The 19774-nt window shown below is 40.4% G+C and overlaps 1 protein-coding gene across 14 annotated transcripts in view; it reads right to left on the bottom strand.

Annotated features, from left to right (window-relative positions):
* The window catches only part of DLG2 (discs large MAGUK scaffold protein 2), a 2071189-nt gene that overhangs the window by 53200 nt on the left and 1998215 nt on the right, over positions 1 to 19774 (bottom strand). For all 14 annotated transcript variants that reach the window (XM_059930672.1, XM_059930680.1, XM_059930673.1 and 11 more), the window contains 2 exons: positions 17706 to 17882; positions 8438 to 8513 (listed from right to left, as the gene is read on the bottom strand). In XM_059930672.1, the coding sequence (XP_059786655.1) occupies positions 8438 to 8513; positions 17706 to 17882 (253 nt within the window). The remainder of the gene's footprint in view (positions 1 to 8437; positions 8514 to 17705; positions 17883 to 19774) is intronic.

Below are 19774 nucleotides of genomic sequence, written 5' to 3'. Positions count from 1 at the left end.
ATTCCACACAGCAGGAGAGCGATCTGCTAAAGTTCTAATCTAATCTTGCTAAAATCCTCCAAAGCCTCCCCACTGCCCTCGAGATCTGGGTCCTGACTTCCCCTCTGCCTTCCTGGCTGACACTTGCAGCTTTGTACTGAAGCTCTTGTATTTAAGTAACACGAGGCTTCTCTGGCTTACCCTGCACACACTGGGCTGCTTCCTGTCTTTACATGCCCTCCCCTCTGCCTACAAAATACAGAGGTCTTTCCAGCCTTTCACACTAGATTCTACTGATCCTTCAAGGCTCATTTGGGACATTATATCTTCTAGGAACTTGCCTATGAACTCCAAGAGAGGCTTAAGTATTCCAGGTCTGAGTTCAAATAGTATTTTGGCCTCACTTCCCACTCAGTGCTTAGCGGATTCTATTTGTCATTTGCTGATATGTTTATCTCCACAGAACATTTTATGATTCCTACAGGCTGGAACCCTGTCTTATTCATGGTGTACTTCCCATTGCTTAAATTGGTATGTGGCACATAGTATGGCCTCAACAAATGTCTGTTAAAAAACTGAAAACATTAGAGGGGAGGAAACACTATGAGCAAGTGAATCTATTATGTTTCAATTTACCATATTCTTTCCAACATTCATGAAGTGAAAGCTTTAGCCTAATTAGGCAACGAAGATAACACTGAATTTCAAAGGTATTTTAAAAAATTTACAACTTTTGTACTTTTTTCCTCCTGGGGATGAGGTTGATCAAACACATTCGGGTCAAAATATACAAAACAACAACAAAAAACTGTTTTAAAAATATTATTAAGGTGGAAGAACTGAACAAACTAAAACATATTGTAAAAATGAATGTGTACTGTGTAGTGGACAGATTTTGTCAGTTATTAATTATACTAAATTTAGTATATAAGGTTGCAGATTAACTTGGTTGTTTCAACAATGGTAGCTTTTGGACCTACGAGGGAGGTGACCCAAGAAATAAATATGCATAGAAACACACAAGGAACATGATTTATTCTCCATTCCATTCCACAGACTAGCAGTTTCCTCATTAGTAACTTGACAAATACCCTATGGGGAGTAAGTAAAATCACATGTATTTATTCAGTAAAAAATGTTCATTGAGTTCAGCTGGCTTTCAAGGTTGAGATAGGGACCCTCCTTACATGCATCAGAGAAGGAAACTCAACTGTAGGCCCCTTTGAGAACCATCTGCAGAGAAGCCACTAGCATTTCTTTAACCAGAGAATTATCTGTGTGCTGCTCACATGGCTCTCAGTGGACGTGGGAGCTCAAGGTTTGGAAAAATGTGATTATCACTTTCAAAAGAAAATACAGTGTGTTAGCAGCTCTTCCCATGCTGCGCTGGTGACACTGCAGAATTCCCCGGACACCACCCTGTCTTGGTTCTTTATGTAAAAATGTTAGACTGGTTAAAACCACCCTGCATGCAGTATGGGGAAAGAATCAGAGGAGAAAGGCTAGAGCCAGGAAGAACAATGGGGAAACTGGTAGAGGGCCTGGAAGAGGGAAGTGATAATAAAGAACCTGAGGGGTAGCCTTTCCTGAGTTTATGAACTTTGAGCAGAAATGTTGCCTTCCTGATGGCTGTGGACTAAGGCAGTATGGCTCCCCTTTCACCCCATCGTCCTTGAATCTCTAGGTCACTCTGGACATCTGAGCTCTTCACTGGGCTCTGGCCACCCAAAAACTAGCTCTATTAAGAAGGTTTCCCTTTTTTTGAGGGCAGTAATGACCTTTCCTTTGAAACTCAAAATGTCACTTTGAAGCTGTTATAAAAGCAATCCTCATAACTCACCCTGGTGAAGCAAACATAATTCCTATCTTGCTAACAAAACACTGACTATCAAGTCACTTTTTTGATAAATGATTCAATGGCAGGCTCTGCTACTAACTCTGTGTGTTCCGGAAAAATGATTCTCAGTTTCTTCATCTATAAATGACATAGTAGGATCCAATGACCATATGGGAATTTCCAAGAGTATATGAAACAGAACTGAGGCTTCTTAATGCTAGCTCCAGTTTGATTCAAGGAGACTGCCATGATCCTATCACCAATACCTCCATCTCCCCATGTCCCCTTCTCCCAGTCAACATGCCCTCTGAAAGGGAGCTCAAGGCTTTAGAAAAGGAAACAGAATATGAGGTCAGATGTCCAAGGATGATGGTCCTCTCTGATCTCTTTAGCAACAGTTTCCTATTTTCCTTTCCTTTGCCACTGTTTGAAATTCAGATTTTCAGAATCTTGTACCCACAATACTGCTTTAGCTATCTCAACATCTCCCAATGTCAGTCTCTTTCCCCTCCAATCTGTCTTTCCCATGGTCGCCAGACTGATCTCTTAGAAACCTACTTTTGATCATTCACTTACCTTTCCTCTAAAAAGGGTGGACTGAGTAGCCAACATGCGTCCGGTAGACACTGTGCTAAGTGCTAGGGGCACAAAGATGAGTAAGTTTGGAGCTCTGCCTGGGAGTGACATTTGGGCAGCAATCCAGATACATTAAGGGTGGAGCCCAGAGGAAATCACTAGGTTGGGTTTGGTCACAACTGTTAAAATTCTTCACTGTCTACAGGATTAAGTACAAGTTTCTTGGAAAATTTAAAGTACCAGAACTGACTTGAGTCTAACTTTCCAGTTCTGAGTTTCCATTCTTCATTAACTGTTGCTTGAAGTGAAAGCAAACCGTGTTTTGCTTCCTATGTGTCCTGTATCTTATTCCTACGCCACTGCCCATTCCTTGCAAGCTTTACTAATCTTTCAAGGCTCCCCAATTCAAATCCCCCCAGCTTCCAAGCTAGAATCAAGTTCAAGGGAGCCTGAACTTCAGAGCAAGCTTCCTGTCCCTCTTATTTAGTACGAATCGCTTCCTCCCTGTGGAGACCCATTTTCTCCCCTAGTATCCCTGCTCCTTCAGGGCAGTGACCATGACTTACTCATCTTGGTCCACATTGCGCAGCAAGCTGTCTTGTATTGGCACCTAATAAAAGTTTATTAAATGACTGAAACATGTTTTCCAAGACTTCATTTTACTCTGGCATACCACAACAGAGAAAGTGTGCGGCCCCCAAGCTCCCTTCAGAAATGTTCTCAATACAGAAAGATGCACATCATTGAGGAAACCAGCTTCCCCCTTTTAGAATTTAAGTTTAAGCCAAAGTTAGTTTTTGACAAAGCTAAACCCAATTCAATTTATTTCTTCATTTTTCTTAAAATGCACAAATGCGACATGGTTTTAACAAGGGAGACAGCATGCTATAGTAAACAGATAATGGGTTTTGGAATCAATCAGACATGGGTTCAGATTTCTTCACCTCTCCAAGCCTGTTTCTTTATAAAGAGGGAATAAATGATTTCCCTTCAAGTTTTGTTGTGGTGATTAAGAGAAGTGTGTAAGCTGTCTAGGCTTCTACAATACATACTCCTACTACTTTGAGTAATACCTATCACTTCTGTTTTGTACCAGCCTGTGGCTAAATAGGACTAGTTATTTATAGCCTACCTTACTTTAGAAAGAATTTACAATGCAAAGGGGACCCTTATACATTGCACATTGCTGACATTTAGTAAGAATATTAATAATTCTCTCGTACTCTTTCAGATATATATTTCCCTTCCTTAAATTATAGGGACTTTTAAATAAAAATAAAACAAAATTTGGCATAAATCACTAAATACCGCTGATTTTTCAATGGAAAACAGGTTGATTCTGAAGATTATACAATTTCTTAAATGTCTCAATAAATAAAATAGAATGGCTGATTAGAAAATTGATAAAAAAGGTAGAAGAACAATGAAAGAAATCCAGGTGGTGATTAAGTTTTCACCAGAAGCTAGTTTGAATGGAGACTCATTAGAAATTTAGCTGACATTCTCAGGAAAGCTTGGGTGCATTGAGATCTGGGGAAGTGAGACAGTTCTCAAGGAGATCCATCCAAACAGATGGCCACTTGGGTCTGGGTAGGCTGGAATTATCTGGGTTACTGACACAATTGTCCACTTGTCTTTGCATGTGTAGACACAGACTTTGTGAAGGCACATGGAGTGGACAGAAAGCCTGGGCATTTCATTTGTAGCAAATGGGCACTTGGCAATGGAGAGCCTCAGATTTCCTCATAGACACTCTCCAAACTCAGGAAGCATCAAAGCTCAGAGTCAGGCTTTCCATACAAGCTTCCCAACCTTCCAGATCTTCCCAGTCAGCCCCATTAGCTACAACTCCCACCACACCATCCACACCATCCATCTGGTGTCCCTGATCAGCTTGGCCTTACTCCAATATGCCTACGGTTGCCACCTTCATGTACATGCTGTTACTGATGTGTGGCAAACTCTTACTCAAACTTCAAGATCTCGTTCAAGTATCACCTTCTCTTTGAAATCTTCTCTCTTATCCAAGGCATAATTAGTAACTCTCTTCTTCTTCTGACCTCCAACAGAATAAGGGATAGTGTGAAGGAATGAAAAGGGCAAATGTTCTACTGTCAAAATGATTTGAATTTAAAACTGACTTTTGTACATACTAGCTGTGTGATCTTAGGTAAATTAGTTAATCTTCCTGAGGTGCAATCTCCTGATATTTAAAATAGAGACTAATTCCCTAAATTTATGGGGATCATCAGTGATATTGTATCACCATTGTTTGCCTGCTTATATTTCTCTTTGTGAGCTCCGTGGTATGAAAGTCTTTCCCTTTTTAATCACTTTGCTGCCCTACAAGGCACCTAGCACGGTACCTGGTGTTGTGCAGCACTCAATTTTTAAAAATTAATGAATAGTTCTGGAAAAGTAACTCAAGCACTGATAGGCCCAATTAAAGCCCAAGTCCTTCTATGAAGTGCTCTCTGGTCATTCCCACATCCATTCATTTGAATCCCCATAGCTCTTGTACACACTACTAATACGGCTCTTGTCACAGCCTGCTTTATACATACTAATTGATTCTAAGATCCTCCAGGGCAGTAACCATGGCTTTCACTCTGAATCCCCAACATTTCACAATGCTCTGTGAATGCCATCTAATGGTAAAGTTACTTAAAATATCCCATTCTCTTTCTCATTCCAAACAGTTTTCCTCTTCAGTTTATGCTGAGTTTACCCCAGGGTCCCAGAGACTGAGGCCTTTGTAACAACGACTTATTTCTGTAGTCCTTGTCCAAGGCTCAGAGTGAGTGGCACCTCCTGACTTCCCCAGCTCTCCACGGAGTTGGTCTGTCCTTTCTTCAGTGCACTTTCTCTTAATTGTCCTTTGCTTTCTACTTCAGGGCAAGAGTCTTCTCACTGATGTATTGTTCTCATGGGGACTTAGAAAACTTTGGTTTATTATTTCTTAATTCACAGGCTCATGGAGAATTACTGCTGGAAGGCACCTTAAAAAATCATTGAATCCGGGGACCTCAAATAGAGAACACTTCCCAATGTTGTACTAGGCATGACTAATCAATCATGACACTTTTCCTGCTGAGGTCACATATGGCCTCAGAATCACTTTCAACACAATATTCTAGTTAGAAACCATCAATTCATCGGTTTCCATAGGAGATGAAACTTGTTTGACATCCCTGATGTAGTTCAAAGCTGCTATTTTGCTAATGAGGTCCAAAGAACAGTGGTGACTTAGTAATGAACTGAAACCAGAACCCAGGCTACCTGACTCTCACGACTTTCAGTCCAGGGTTTCCCTTTTCACATGATCACTGCCTCTCCTTCAATAGTCATTCAAGTCCTAGAATTTATATTCTATTCGTTGGTTCATACCTAACTGTATTTAGCAATATGATTTCAAAAAACACAACACAAGTTTTGGCCTTACCAAAAAGACATCTGGGCTCTAACTGACGTTAGGAGCTCTTGAGGGGAAGGGCCTATGTTACACTTTGTATCTTTCACAAGTTCTAGTCCTGAGTCTGGCACATGGTACGTATCCAACAAAAATTCTCTGATGTATATCCAACTATATATATGAAATAAACAGGAAATCTATCCTTAAATTCTCACCAAGAATCAATGAAAAATCCTACCCCTTTGTACAGAAGCAGTATTTGTTTGAAAGGACTCCATGCATGATGACATACAGCCTCACTTTTTTTTTTTTTTTAAGAGTGACACCATGTTTAAATAAATTCCCATTTCACCTGAATGTTTTAGGGGAAAGTGAATTATTATGTCAATGACTGGGCTGCCCAGTGACACTTCTACTTAAAAATACAAAGGGCGGTGTTGTGGTTTAGGGCTCAAAACTTCTGCGCTTTTCTTCTCGTTTTTCATGGTGACATCTATTGACCTAAACTTGTGGTTCTGTGTGATGTTCACAGCCAAAATTATTAGAACAGAAAAGTAAAGGAAAGGAGATGAAGAGAAAGAGAATAGGAAGGCAGAAAGTGGGGAAAGGTATTTTACGATATGGCAATAAGATACTAGTACTATCACTTAAAAATACTAGATTTAAAAAGCTTTACAACCCACAGCTAACATCATACTTAATAGGAAAGATTAAATGCTTTCCCCTTAAGGTCAGGAACAAGACAAGGATGACTGTTTTTGCGACTTCCATCCAACACTGGAAGTTCTAGCCAAGGCAATCAGTTATGATAAAGAAATAAAAGTCATCCAGATTGGAAAGAAAGAAGTAAAACTCTCTCTTTTTACATATGACATGATCTTGTAGATAGAAAATCCTGAGGAATCCACCAAAAAGCTACTACAATTAATAAATGGATTCAGCAAGGTAGCAGGATATAAGATTGATATACACAATAACTGTATTTCTATACACTTGCAGTGAACAATCCAAAAATAAAACAGAAGACAATTCACGTGCAAAAGAATGAAATTGCAACCCTACTTCATATCGTATACAAAAACTAATTCAAAATGGATCAACCACGTAACTGTAAGAGCTGAAACTACAAAATTCTTAGAAGAAAATATGGGCATAAATCTTCATGGCCTTGGTTTTTTAGATATAATACCAGAAACACAAGTAACAAAAGAAAAAATAGATAAATTGGTCTTTGTCAAAATTAAAAACTTTTGTGCATCAAATGACACTATCAAGAGAGACAACTCATAGAACGGGAGAAAATATTTGGAAAGCATATATTGGATAAGAGATTAATATCTGGAATATACAAAGAACTTCTACAACTCAACAACAACAAAGGAACCCGATTTTAAAAACGGGCAAAGGATCTGAATAGACATTTCTCCAAGGAAGATATACAAATGGTCAATAAGCACATGAAAAGATGTTCAATACCAATGGTCATTAGGGAAATAAAAATCACAACCACAATGAGATACCACTTCAGACCAAACAGGATGACTATAAGCAGGAAGACATATAATAACAAGTGTTGGTGAGGATGTAGAGAAACTGGAACCCTCATACACTGATGGTGGGAATGTAGAATGTTATAGCCACCTTGGAAAACAGTCTGGCAGTTCCCCAAAATGTTAAATATAGAGCTATCATTATGACCCAGAAATTCCACTCCTAGGTATATTCCCAATGGAAATAAGAGTATATGTCTACACAAAAATTTGTGCACAAATATTTATAGCAACATTATCCATAACAGTCCCAAAGTGGAAACAATGCAAATGTCCATCACCTGATGAGTGGATAAATTAGATGAGGTATATCCATACAATGGAATATTGTTTGGCAATGAAAAGAAAAAAAGTATTTATTCATGCTACAACACAGAGGCACTTTGAGAACATTATGTAAAGTGAAAAAAGCAGTCACAAAAGACCACATAGTGTACAATTCCATTTATATGAACTATCCAGAATAGGCAAATCTATAGAGACAAAGTAGATTAGTAGTTGCCTAGGGCTGGGTGGGGAGGGGCTGGGGTTGAGGGAGAGGGAAGTGACTGCTACAGATTTCTTTATGGGGTGATGAAATGTTCTAAAATTGACTGTGGTGATGGTTGCATAACTCTAAATTTCATTTGTTTACTTTCTTCTTTTCTATGTCTGTCACAACAATCCATGTATTCACTTAGGTGATCCATATGTATATTTCCATGACTATCCTGACTTTATAATATGTAAAGGACTAGACATATTTTATGATGAGCAGGTATCTTCTATGGAATCTATCCTTCTAGAATATTTAATTTAAAAGAAAAAAAGAAATAACATCGAAACTTTTTCTTCCTCACTATAGTCATTACATCACCTTCATAACACATCATTTCTGCTGACCACTAGCAGCTTTACCCCCAATATTTATTTACCATAAATCTACTTCATCAGAAATTATATCACTGCATAGCAATACATTTATAACAGTGCTCTACTGTCCAGTAGCTCCATAATCTGTTTGTTACCAACAGCTTAAATGTCAATTATAGTTAAATCCATGGCAAACGAGAGAATTTAATGTTTTGATTATTTTGTACCTACCCCTTTTGAATCAATCACTCCAGGTTTTGCATTAAACTTCACTGTCTTCAATCGGGCACGTTCCTTTCTTTCCACCCTAAAGAAAATGGAAAATAAAGAGTCTATCACATGGCAAGGCATTTATGATTAAGTTTCTTATCAAATGAAGAACACCTCTTCTTATCCTACAGCTCAAATAAAATGTGTTTTAAAATATTTCTCTTCTTTGTTCACTATAAAAAGTCTTGGTATGATATCTCTAAGCTGCTAACACATTCCTTGCAATTTTTGTGTCACATGTACTGAGAGTCACGTATTTGGAAGCAACAAAACCCCAATATTTGTTATTTAAATGCCTGAATCAATCAAAATCTATTTCAAGAAATCACAGTCCACGAGATGAATACCTAGGAGGCTAAGTAAACTCTCATCTCCTAATATCTCCTTCTCTCTTTTTGTTTCCTTTTTGTTCCCTTCCCTTTAGGAATACTGGGGTATTTATTTACCTTCACCTCAAAACCAAACATGTTACAGATAATCTTGAACTTTTCCTTTGCCCCAATGTCCTTCTGCTGCCATCTCCGCAGTTTTCATTATTTCACCTTCATTCATTCATCAAACACTTATTGAATGCCTACCCTGTATCAAGTAAGGTGCTGGGAAACAAAGAAAAAAAATTAAAAAGCACGACTTTAATGAACAGACAGTAATGTGTTCTTGGCAGGGACAGAGGGATAAAAAGACAGATATTGCTGCACAAAAGATTGCTGATAGCAATATGGGCACATCTATCTCATTGGAGGAAGATAAGGAGGGGGTGGAAAGCAATGGGGTGGGCTTCCTGGAGGAGGTGTCAACTTATGTGAGACTTAAATGGTGAGAAAGAGCTTGTCAGTGGGAAAAGTTTAGGGAGAATCTCTCAGACAGGAGGAACGACATGTACCATGACCCAAGGATATAATCAAGCTAATGATTACAGGAAGATTCTGGTACAGGGTACATACAGCACAGGGACATGAGGCTGAAGAGGTGGTGAGACCTCCTTATAAAGGGTATCCGTCTACTCTGAGGACATGGGGTTTTCCTTTGGGGAATCCTAATGATTTATTAGAGGCTATAAAGCTGAGAAGTGATAGACATTAGCATTTTAAATAAATGACTCTGGGGGAGGAGGAAGATAGATTGGAGGAGGGAAGGAACAGTGGGAAGCAGGAGGCCTATTTAGAAGCTACTGCCATAATCCAGGCAAGAAATGATGAGGAGTGATAATGAGGTGGAGGAGAGGGAAGAGTTGGAGAAATATTAATAACAGAAAGTTCGCAGGACTTGTGCCTATTTGAAGGATGGGGCTGAAAAGAGGAAAGAGAAGTTAAATACTCCTGATTCTTTTTTGAGCCTCTCTAATTAGACATGATCATTCTTTCCTCTAAGCCCCACGACATTTATTTGTATGTCTATATTGGTGTTATCTCTTGTTTCCTCGTGTTTTGTTTATTTTTGAGTTGCGCATACAAAGCTGTATGTTCCTTGAGGGCAAGTCCACATACCACTTAGTGTATTATAGCAAGTCCTCAATAAATAACAGTTGAACTAAAATAATATTCATTGCATTGTTTTAGCATCATTTTTTTTGTTTAAATACGGCTAGCTCTAATTTCAAAAATGGGGAAAGAAAAAGGAGAGGAAAAAACCCTGAATCTACAGAAAGTTTATGGCTTATGAAATCTAAGTTATTCATAGATCAATAATTAACAACATACTCCCCTTTAACTTAGAGTTCTTTTGTGTTTCCAGCTGAAACGCATTGAAGATCAGGGTTTCTATAGTTACAGAATGGAGTTTCAGAATATATTTATTTCAGTGTGAGAGTAGAATATTTGAGTGGAAACAGATGAAGAAAATTCTTCAAACCTAACCTCAGATATGAATGCAATATGCTCCACTAAGAGTTTCTACTTGCACCCAACATACAACAGTTGGGAGGAGATCAAGGAAGACTTCACATAAGGTACACTGCCAAGTGGAAAGATGCTCACTGAGAAAATGCCTACTCCGAGCTACTTCAGCTTTTCTCAGTTTTAATCCAAGTGCAAATGCTAATTCATATTCATCTCTGCCCTGACTTTATCCTGGCTTCTTTGCATTAACCAGCCTAATTATGGGAAACACTAGTACATCGGATGATGCCAAAATGACTGTAACATGCAGAGAATATATGGTTATTTGATTAGGCTATGCAAATAAATTCTGCATAAAGTGATAGAACTCACATGGGCCCCAAACATAAATAATATTAGGCTGAACTCAATATTCTATTCTAAGAATTGCTTAGAGCGCTCTAACTTTTCCCCTCTGGTTTCTAAGTTCACCCCTTTCATATTTCTTAAGAAATGTTTCTGTTAGGCCATTTTAGTGGTTCATCGCTTAAATCTCAAACGGGTTGCAAAGACTGAGTCAGATGGACAGACAGACAGACACACACACAAACACACCTGATATTTGCTACGGTTTATTACTAATCTTCAAACAAGCAATAGAAAAAGTAAAAAAAAAAAATTAAGTCTTACTGTACAGGTGACAGATTTTGGTTCACTCAAGAAGGAAGTCAGACAAAGGATTAATCTCCAAAACATACAAGCAGCTCATGCAGCTCAGTATCAGAAGAACAAACAACCCAATCCAAAAACGGGCAGAAGACCTAAATAGACATTTCTCCAAAGAAGACATACAGATGGCCAACAAACACATGAAAAGATGCTCAATATCACTAATGATTAGAGAAATGCAGATCAAACCCACAATGAGGTATCACTTCACACCGGTCAGAATGGCCATCATCAAAAAATCTACAAACAATAAATGCTGGAGAGGGTGTGAAGAAAAGGGAACCCTCTTGCACTGCTGGTGGGGGTGTAAATTGATACAGCCACTATGGAGAACAGTATGGAAGTTCCTTAAAAAACTAAAAATAGAACTACCATATGACCTAGCAATCCCACTACTGGGCATACACCCTGAGAAAAACTTAATTCAAAAAGATGTATGTACCACAATGTTCACTGCAGCACTATTTACAATAGCCAGGACATGGAAACAACCTAAATGTCCACTGACAGATGAATGGATAAAGAAGATGCAGCACATATATACAATGGAATATTACTCAGCTATAAAAAGGAATGAAATTGAGTTATTTGTAGTGACGTGGATGGACCTAGAGCTGTCATACAGAGTGAAGCAAGTCAGAAAGAGAAAAATAAATACCATATGCTAACGCATATATATGGAATCTAGAAAATTGGTACTGATGAACCTAGTGGTAGGGCAGGAATAAAGATGCAGACGTTGAGAACGGACTTGAGGACACAGCGGGGGAAGGGGAGGCTGGGATGTAGTGAGAGAGTGGCACTGACATACATACACTACCAAATGTATAATAGATAGCTAGTGGGAAGCTGCTGCATAGCACAGGGAGGTCAGCTCGGTGCTTTGTGACCACTTAGAGAGGTGGGATAGGGAGGGTGGGAGGGAGGCTCAAGAGAGAGGGGATATGGGAATATATGTATGCATATGGCTGATTCACTTTGCTGTACAGCAGAAACTAACATAACATTGTAAAGCAATTATACTCCAATAAAGATGTATAAAAAAAAAAAAGCAAGTCAGAAAGTTGTGATTTCTACTTGGGTTGAAAGTTTCATGAATGATGATGATGATGATATAAGTGGTAGCTGAAGTTTTAACATATAATATTAATGAAAAATTCCTTCACATTTACATCATCTCATTTGGCCCCGACAATAAGCAACTGTGGTATTCTCAAACCCATTTTACGGCTGGGAAAGCTAAGACTTGAAGCTTGCCAAATTAGAAAGTGGTAGAAATAGGGCCTGAGCACAAATCTTTTAACAGCTAACTTCAGTGTCTGGCCACATCCACTCTGTTTGGGAAACAATACTTAAGGACCTTCATTGCCTCCCATATCCAATGGGTTTCAACAAACATGAGATTTTAGATGGTCACCCACAATTTTAAGACCAATATAGTTCCTTAGACGTCTGGGCTGAGTTTCTCACAAATGATAACCATCCCCCTTCCTTCCATCCCAAATCCCGGATGTCCTGAATTAAATAAACCATAACCAAACTCAAGCAAAGAGTCACGGAGGTAATACCTGTTATGACAGGCTCACCTCAAAACTCAGAATAAATTTGCTTTTAACACTGAAATTCAGGTTAGCTAGATGTCTATTTGCAATGTTACATCAGAAACATTGGACTGATCTCTCTCCTCAGCAGTCTTTACATTCACTGCATTCCCAACAATAGTTGTGTTCTTCCATCCCAGAGGCTCGTGTCGACTGCCTCTTGGGGATCTCTGCAAACCCTTCTCATGGGTAGCAGGGGATGTGGCTTATCTTTTTTCTTCACTTGCCTCAACCCTGTCCTCTCTCCTAGTGCTTCTTGGGATACATGTGGATAGTTTATTGCCAAGATCAGTTCGGGGGGAGAAATAGGGCCCTACATAATGCTATGTTGTTTTGAGCATCAAAAGCTCAAACTCTGAAGAAAGGAAAACATACATCATTTGAGTAAGCACAGAAGTATTAGAAGCTATGCTAAACTTTACCTGTATTATCTATAATCTGTACAGTGATCCAGGGCTTAAGATGGAGCTGGGCATATAGTATGTGCTTAATCTTTGTTGGCAAATGAATGAATGAATCATCAGGGAGGCTACTGGTTCTTGACCTGGGTGTGAAAACCAAGGCTCAGAGAGTTGAAGTGACTTGCCCAAACAACCAGTGTTTCTGATTAAAAAGTTGTTGACCATTTTACGACTTTTTTATTGTACTTGGTAGGAATCTATGTAAAAGTTTAGCATCACCTTCTCTAGTTATTTTACTAAGTGAGACTCCTTTAGCAGAAATACATGATGTTAAGATCCATAGATCTTTACCTAAGAAAATGGTGGGTCACCTGTGTAGAAAGACTGAATTGCGATGAAAGGACTGACATACTTCTCTCACACTCAAGAGGCAAGCAATTAATTAGATTATTTAAGCAGAAATAATCCTCTCTGCCCTGGTTTGGTCACTGACCAAAATACTGAAAACATAAACTGGATGGCAAAACTTGAGCTATCAGTTCTGACACCTAGCGTCTCCAGAGAATACCACATGGTCATGCTTTAATAAGCCCAACTGTCTTCCTCTGCCTTCTCATCCATCTCCCATCTGGCGTTTTCAGGTTCCCGCCAAACACACAATGAGGGCAGCCTTGGAGCACTGGATGGTGGGAACATCATTTGGCGCTGGGTATCCCTTTGCCTGTGCTCCATAAGGCCCTGTTGAAAGGCGAATTGAAATGCCATATAGGTTACCGGCCACAGGCTTGCAGGGAAGCTAAGTGAGTAAACCCTTATGCAATGCTAGCTGCAAGCTGTCATCTGAGAGCCCAGGTGACAGTCACTGTGGGGTAATGAATAGAGACTTGGATTAAGAGACAGTGGAACAAATCCTAGTTCGGCCCCTCAGAAACTATGTAATCTCAGAAAAGAGAGATTCTGTGCTAAAAGCCCAGGTTTTGAAGTCACACAAGTCTGGGTTGGAATTCTGCATCTGCCACTTATTAGCTCTGTGACTTAGGGCGGGTCACCCAACCTCTTAGGATCTCAGATTTCATGTTATTTACAATATAGCCCTCATCACAGTGTAGCTGTGCCATAGTTACATGTTGGTCCTACAAATGTTGGGCTCCAGGCAGTGACCAGATGATAGCACCTGGCACACAGAAGCTGCTCAAGCAGTGCTTGATGAATTGAATTTTGTCAATTCTTATTTTTATAATGTTGGGAGGCAGGATTGCATATGAGTTAAGAGCGTTATAGCCTGGAATAAAATCCCAGTTATGCCATTTATTAGCTGGGCAGTTAAGACAAGTAAATTAACCTCTCTCTGCTTCAAACTCCTGGTTTGTAAAATGAGGATAATTATATTACCTTCCCCACAGGGTTGTAATGAGGTTTAAATAAGTTAATTGTAAAGGGCTTAGAACAGTGTCTAGCATGCTGTAGGAGAATTTATTTAAATAAAATTTATTTACCAACTTCTAAAAAGAGGGAGGGAAAAGGCAATGATTTTCATACTCTTCATCTTACGATTTCATAGGGATGATTAAATAGAATCATCAATAGAGAAACATTTTTTTAAAGGGTGAAGTCATAAGGGATGTTATCCATTATGAGATTTTTCCAGACCAGCTCTATGAGCTGAACTATACTCATAAAAGGGGGCAGAGAGGAATTAAGGATAACCCTAATCTAACAATGTCATATTGATACCAGTAACCATCTATTCTGAGCTATAGTTATAAGATGATGAATGCAGTATAAAATAAGACTGCCTCCTTTAGAAGTTAACCATTAAAGACCAGCCCTAGGGAAGGCTCATGATATAGTTTATTTTTTGTAATTTTTTTAAAGGAATTTTTTCTTTTTAAAAATTTATTTATTTACTTATTTTTGGCTGCATTGGGTCTTCGTTGTTGGGTCTTTGTTGCTGCACTCAGACTTTCTCCAGTTGTGGAGAGCAGGGGCTACTCTGCGTTGCGGTGCGCGGGCTTCACACTGCTGTGGCTTCTCTTGTTGCGGAGCACAGGCTCTAGGTGCGTGGGCTTCAGTATTTGTGGCACGTCGGCTCGGTAGTTGTGGCTTGTGGGCTCTAGAGCGCAGGCTCAGTAGTTGTGGTGCATGGGCTTAGTTGCTCCGTGGCATGTGGGATCTTCCCATACAAGGGATTGAACCCGTGTCCCCTGCACTGGCAGGCAGATTCTTTTTTAAAAATAATTAATTAATTAATTAATTTTTGGCTGTGTTGGGTCTTTGTTGCTGCGCGCGGGCTTTTCTCTAGCTGCGGCGAGCGGGGGCTACTCTTCATTGTGATGCGAGGGCTTCTCATTGCAGTGGCTTCTCTTGTTGCGGAGCACAGGCTCTAGGCACAGGGGCTTAAGTAATTGTGTTATCTGAGCACTAATTTCTTCTCCAGGCCAGCTGTAGCATGGCTGTTAGGATGGCCTTCATCCAAAACAGGAGAGAGAGCCAATTCAAGAATGACCACCAGCAGGCAGAAAATTACCCCAGGAGGACTAGCACTGAGAATGTTCCTTAGGGGGGAAATGACGTGCAATTGAACAAATGAAGGACTATTGACAAGACTGATTAGAATCACAGAACCTCAGGGTTGGAAAGTGGCTGTAAATCATATAGTTCAACTGTCCCACCCAAAGTTTGATTCCCTTTTATAATACTTCCTGCCACTGAATCTTCTATTATCAGAATCACCTGGAGGAACTTACACACAAATACAGATCTCCAGGACCCACTCCAGATGGACTGAATCAGAATCACTGTGTGTGTGGGGGGGAGGGGCATATCTAAGCCTTCATAATGTTCCCTTGGTGTGAAAACCATTGTTCTAGGTCACTGTCTTCCCAGGTAATCCATATCATCTCTAGCCAGCTCCAACTACTAAAAGGATTTTTAAAAAAAATGAGTTGAAATCTATTCCCACACAGCTTTCCTTCTCCACCCCGTTTCTACCCTTGGGGCCATATTCAATGAGACGGCACCTTCTTCTACAGAACATCTCCTCAGACAGCTCTGATTAATCGCATCAAAGCAAACCCAAATGCATGTTGCCTTGACATTTTTTTTTTAAATAAATGGAAATGGAGAAACGTAGAATATATGCTAGTCCTGAGAGTTACTGCTCTGAATTCAGAAAACACTGCAAACCACAAACTCAGAACATCCTCTCAAAGCAATGGCAGGCAATTATGCAGGAGCCCAGAGGTTTAAAGGACTGTCTGCTGCTGGGAGATTCACAGGCATAGGCTTAGAGGGTGGGAGGGAGCAGCTGCAGGACAGTCAGCCCGCTGCCCTCTCCCTACATTCACCCTAGGCTATGTGGCCCCAGGCAGAGAAAAATGGGGGACCGGTCTTCTCTGGGGTGCACATGCCCCACAGAGTTATTTCTGGCTAATTTCCATCTTCCCACTATGGCTGGTGCTAGCTCAGTCACTGGGTCACTGTGCGTGAGGCAGCACTTGAATACTCAGCTTCATGAGGATTTTTTACATAGGTATTTGGGGTGTTTGCATATGAGGAGGGGAGCCCTTTGTAGCTCCAGAAAAGTTAGTGACTGCTTCGAATAAGCATTATTCCTGACTCTGACTTCACACCGTATCTCTTTTCTAGGGTGCAGATAATTTGTTTCTCAGACAATATCTGAGTGCCAGAAGGACACTCACGGGAAGGAAAGTTCCTTTCTAGTGGTAATGGTCAGAAACCGCTGGGACAGATGAAGGACGTGGCTGTTCTGAAGCCTATTCCCGCCTTTCAAAAGCAGAGTCGAAGAAATGCTTAGAAGAGAAAGAACATAACAGTCTTTACTTGGGAATTATATACAGAACTAATTATCTGAGTGAAAGTAGGGAGTGCTAGGTGGGGTGGGGGACAAGAGTAACTAACGCTATAAAAAACAGCTGTAAACCCACTCTTTAGACCTCACCAGATGCTTGACAGCTCGTATCCCGAGTATCTGATTTTATTTCCCCAATGGAGCTGTCATTTTATTTTTTTTAATTCAAGCATACTTGATTTACAATGTTGTGTTAATTTCTGCTGTACAGCAAAGTGATTCAGTTATACATATATACATTTTTTTAATATTCTTTTCCATTATGGTTTATCATAGGATACTGAATAAAGTTCTCTGTGCTATGCAGTAGGACCTTGTTGTTTATCCCCAAGTATCAGATTTTGGAATGGAGGTTTTTAGTCTTTTCCCACCAATATCTGGAAGTAATACACAGCCAGGACATCAGCTTTGTAAATAGCCTACTTTACTTGGCTTTCACCTGGCCTTTCTATAAACTTATCCAGTAAATTATGAACCTCTGCAGTAACCTCTCTGAGTTTGTCAGTATACAAGCTGATAAGCGTAGTCTTGAACACATGAAAGCTGCTAAGTTTTAGGAAGGCAGAATAAGCGGATCCTCTTTCTTCCTTTATGCTTTATCACAGTTAGCAGTTTTGGTAAAACCCTAACATGAGAAGCGTGAGAATATTTAATTTGTGTCACCTGTCATCGCTGACAATTTCCCCGCAGACTGACTATCCTACTCAAATAGATATTTTGTGAACAGTTTGCCACATCTTCATCTTCCCTCACCTCCACTCCCTGGAGAGCTGAGCAGCAAGTCCTCTGACACAGAAAAGGCATTCTTACCTCCGCTTGCTGGGGATGACCCCCATCTCCTCACTGTCGCCCTCCAGCGTGACTCTCCTGGCTTGCCACCACTCATCATCAGAGGCGTTGATAACATGGAGAATGTCTCCATATTTAAAACTAAGTCCTTGACTTGGCAGCCCACTGTCCTTGCTCTTGTCGTAGTCGAACATGGCTCTGGAGGAAATGACAAGAGAGAGAACATTGTTAGGAATCTCTGGCAGCACAGATCTAGGATTCACCGTTTTGATCGTTCATTCCTGCCCTGAGAACCCACTGCCCATTGGATACCAACTCCCAGGACTAACGCCTGAAATTGCAGTCAACATTCCCACTGCTTTGGTCACAAATCACGATTAGTTCTTACTTCTCCCAGGAGGTTGCGAGGGCAGCCTATAGGGCCCTTAAACTGGGGTACTGCTTCTTTTCTTGGAAATCATCACACGTGACAAGGTGATAATGGAAGATGATAGAGGCAGGTTAGTACTCTCTCACTACAATCAAATTTTACAAATCCCTAGAAAGAAAGAATGAAGAGAACCATGGCATCTTTCTGAATGCAGCATCTTGTGTTATGAATAAATCCTCTTAGATGTATCAGTCTGTAGAACTCTTTCCTTTATAATAGAGAAAAATGGTAACAACTTCCATGTCCTCCCACAGGGGATTGGGACCCTTCCACTCACTGGAGTATTGGACTATCACTAAAATTGGATGGTTGCAGAGGTTAATTTAATGACATTACTAAATGCTCACAAGCAATGATGAAAATACACCTATGTTTATGTGTGTGTATATAGACACATAGATCAAAATATGAACAAGGGACTTCCCTGGAGGTCCAGTGGTTAAGACTCCATGCTTCCAATGCAGCGGGGGCGGGTTTGATCCCTGGTCGGGGAACTGAGATCCCACATGCCGCGCGGTGCGGGCAAAGAACGAAAAATGATATGAACAAGATAAATTGCTTCCATAGTATACCAAGCCTATCTCATCATTGCATTTATCACTCTGAATTGTAATTCTTGCTTTATGTATCATGTTTTCCCCACTAAAGAGCCTTTGCTGAGCCTTTGCCGAGCCCAACACGCTGTAATATGTATGGCTGATGGGGTGAGGGAGCTGGAAGCAGAATTACAATGATGACTGAGACCTCAGTGACGAGCTGTTGTCCCAAGCAGCTGACAATCTGTCTCAAGTCTTACACTGTCCGCCGCCTCCTGTAACTCCCACAAACCATTACCACACACATACAACATGCGATTTCCCCGGAGAAGCAGATTTTGCCACGTCCCTGTTTATTCCCCTTTGATTCCATTCTAAGAATTTCCTTAGAGTATAGCCACTATGCAAGCAAAACTAGCTAGATCTGGTAAACAGGTCTGTCTAAAATCACTGAGGACCAAGTGTGATTCTTTTTCTTTCTTTCTTTTTTTTCCTCATTTAAGAAATGTCACATCTGCTGTCATGGCAACCCAAAAGAGCTGAAGGCAGCATCTACAGCTCTCAAATACTGCAGGGGAAGTTGAATTACTTGCAACACAGCCCCTTCTTCCATTAATTCTGTCCCCAGGTGATGGAATACGGGGCGGGTCGGGGGTTGGTCTCAGCTCCTAGAATGACTCATTTCCACCCTGACCATCTGCATCTTCTCTACCACAGACTTCACAAAACCCCAGCCAGGAAAAGGCGACTGAGAGAAGGCAGAGACCCACTCCTGACTCTGTCACTTCTCTGGCTGGCTGATGTGACACAAATTAACATTTCTGAACCACAGGTTTTTAAATGTAAAATTAGTCCAATAACCATATTCACGTGGAGCTGCGGTGAGCATTAATGACATGACACATCGGATGCACCCGGCCCATGGTAGGTGCTGTGTAGCATAGTGCGGTATAACAGCGGCTAAGAAACGACCCAGGGGCCACACTGTTAGGGCCACGTCCTGGTCCTACTCCTTCTCTTCTTACTAGTCACATAGCTGGTAACCCAGGCAAGCGCTCTAGCCCCTCTTAGGCCTCAGTTCCCTCATATATAACATAGTGATGACAACAACAGTGATGTTAACA

The sequence above is a fragment of the Balaenoptera ricei genome, chromosome 8 (assembly GCF_028023285.1).
Source record: "Balaenoptera ricei isolate mBalRic1 chromosome 8, mBalRic1.hap2, whole genome shotgun sequence".
Classification (NCBI taxonomy): Eukaryota; Metazoa; Chordata; class Mammalia; order Artiodactyla; family Balaenopteridae; genus Balaenoptera; species Balaenoptera ricei.
This window is presented reverse-complemented; position numbering and strand designations above follow the sequence as displayed.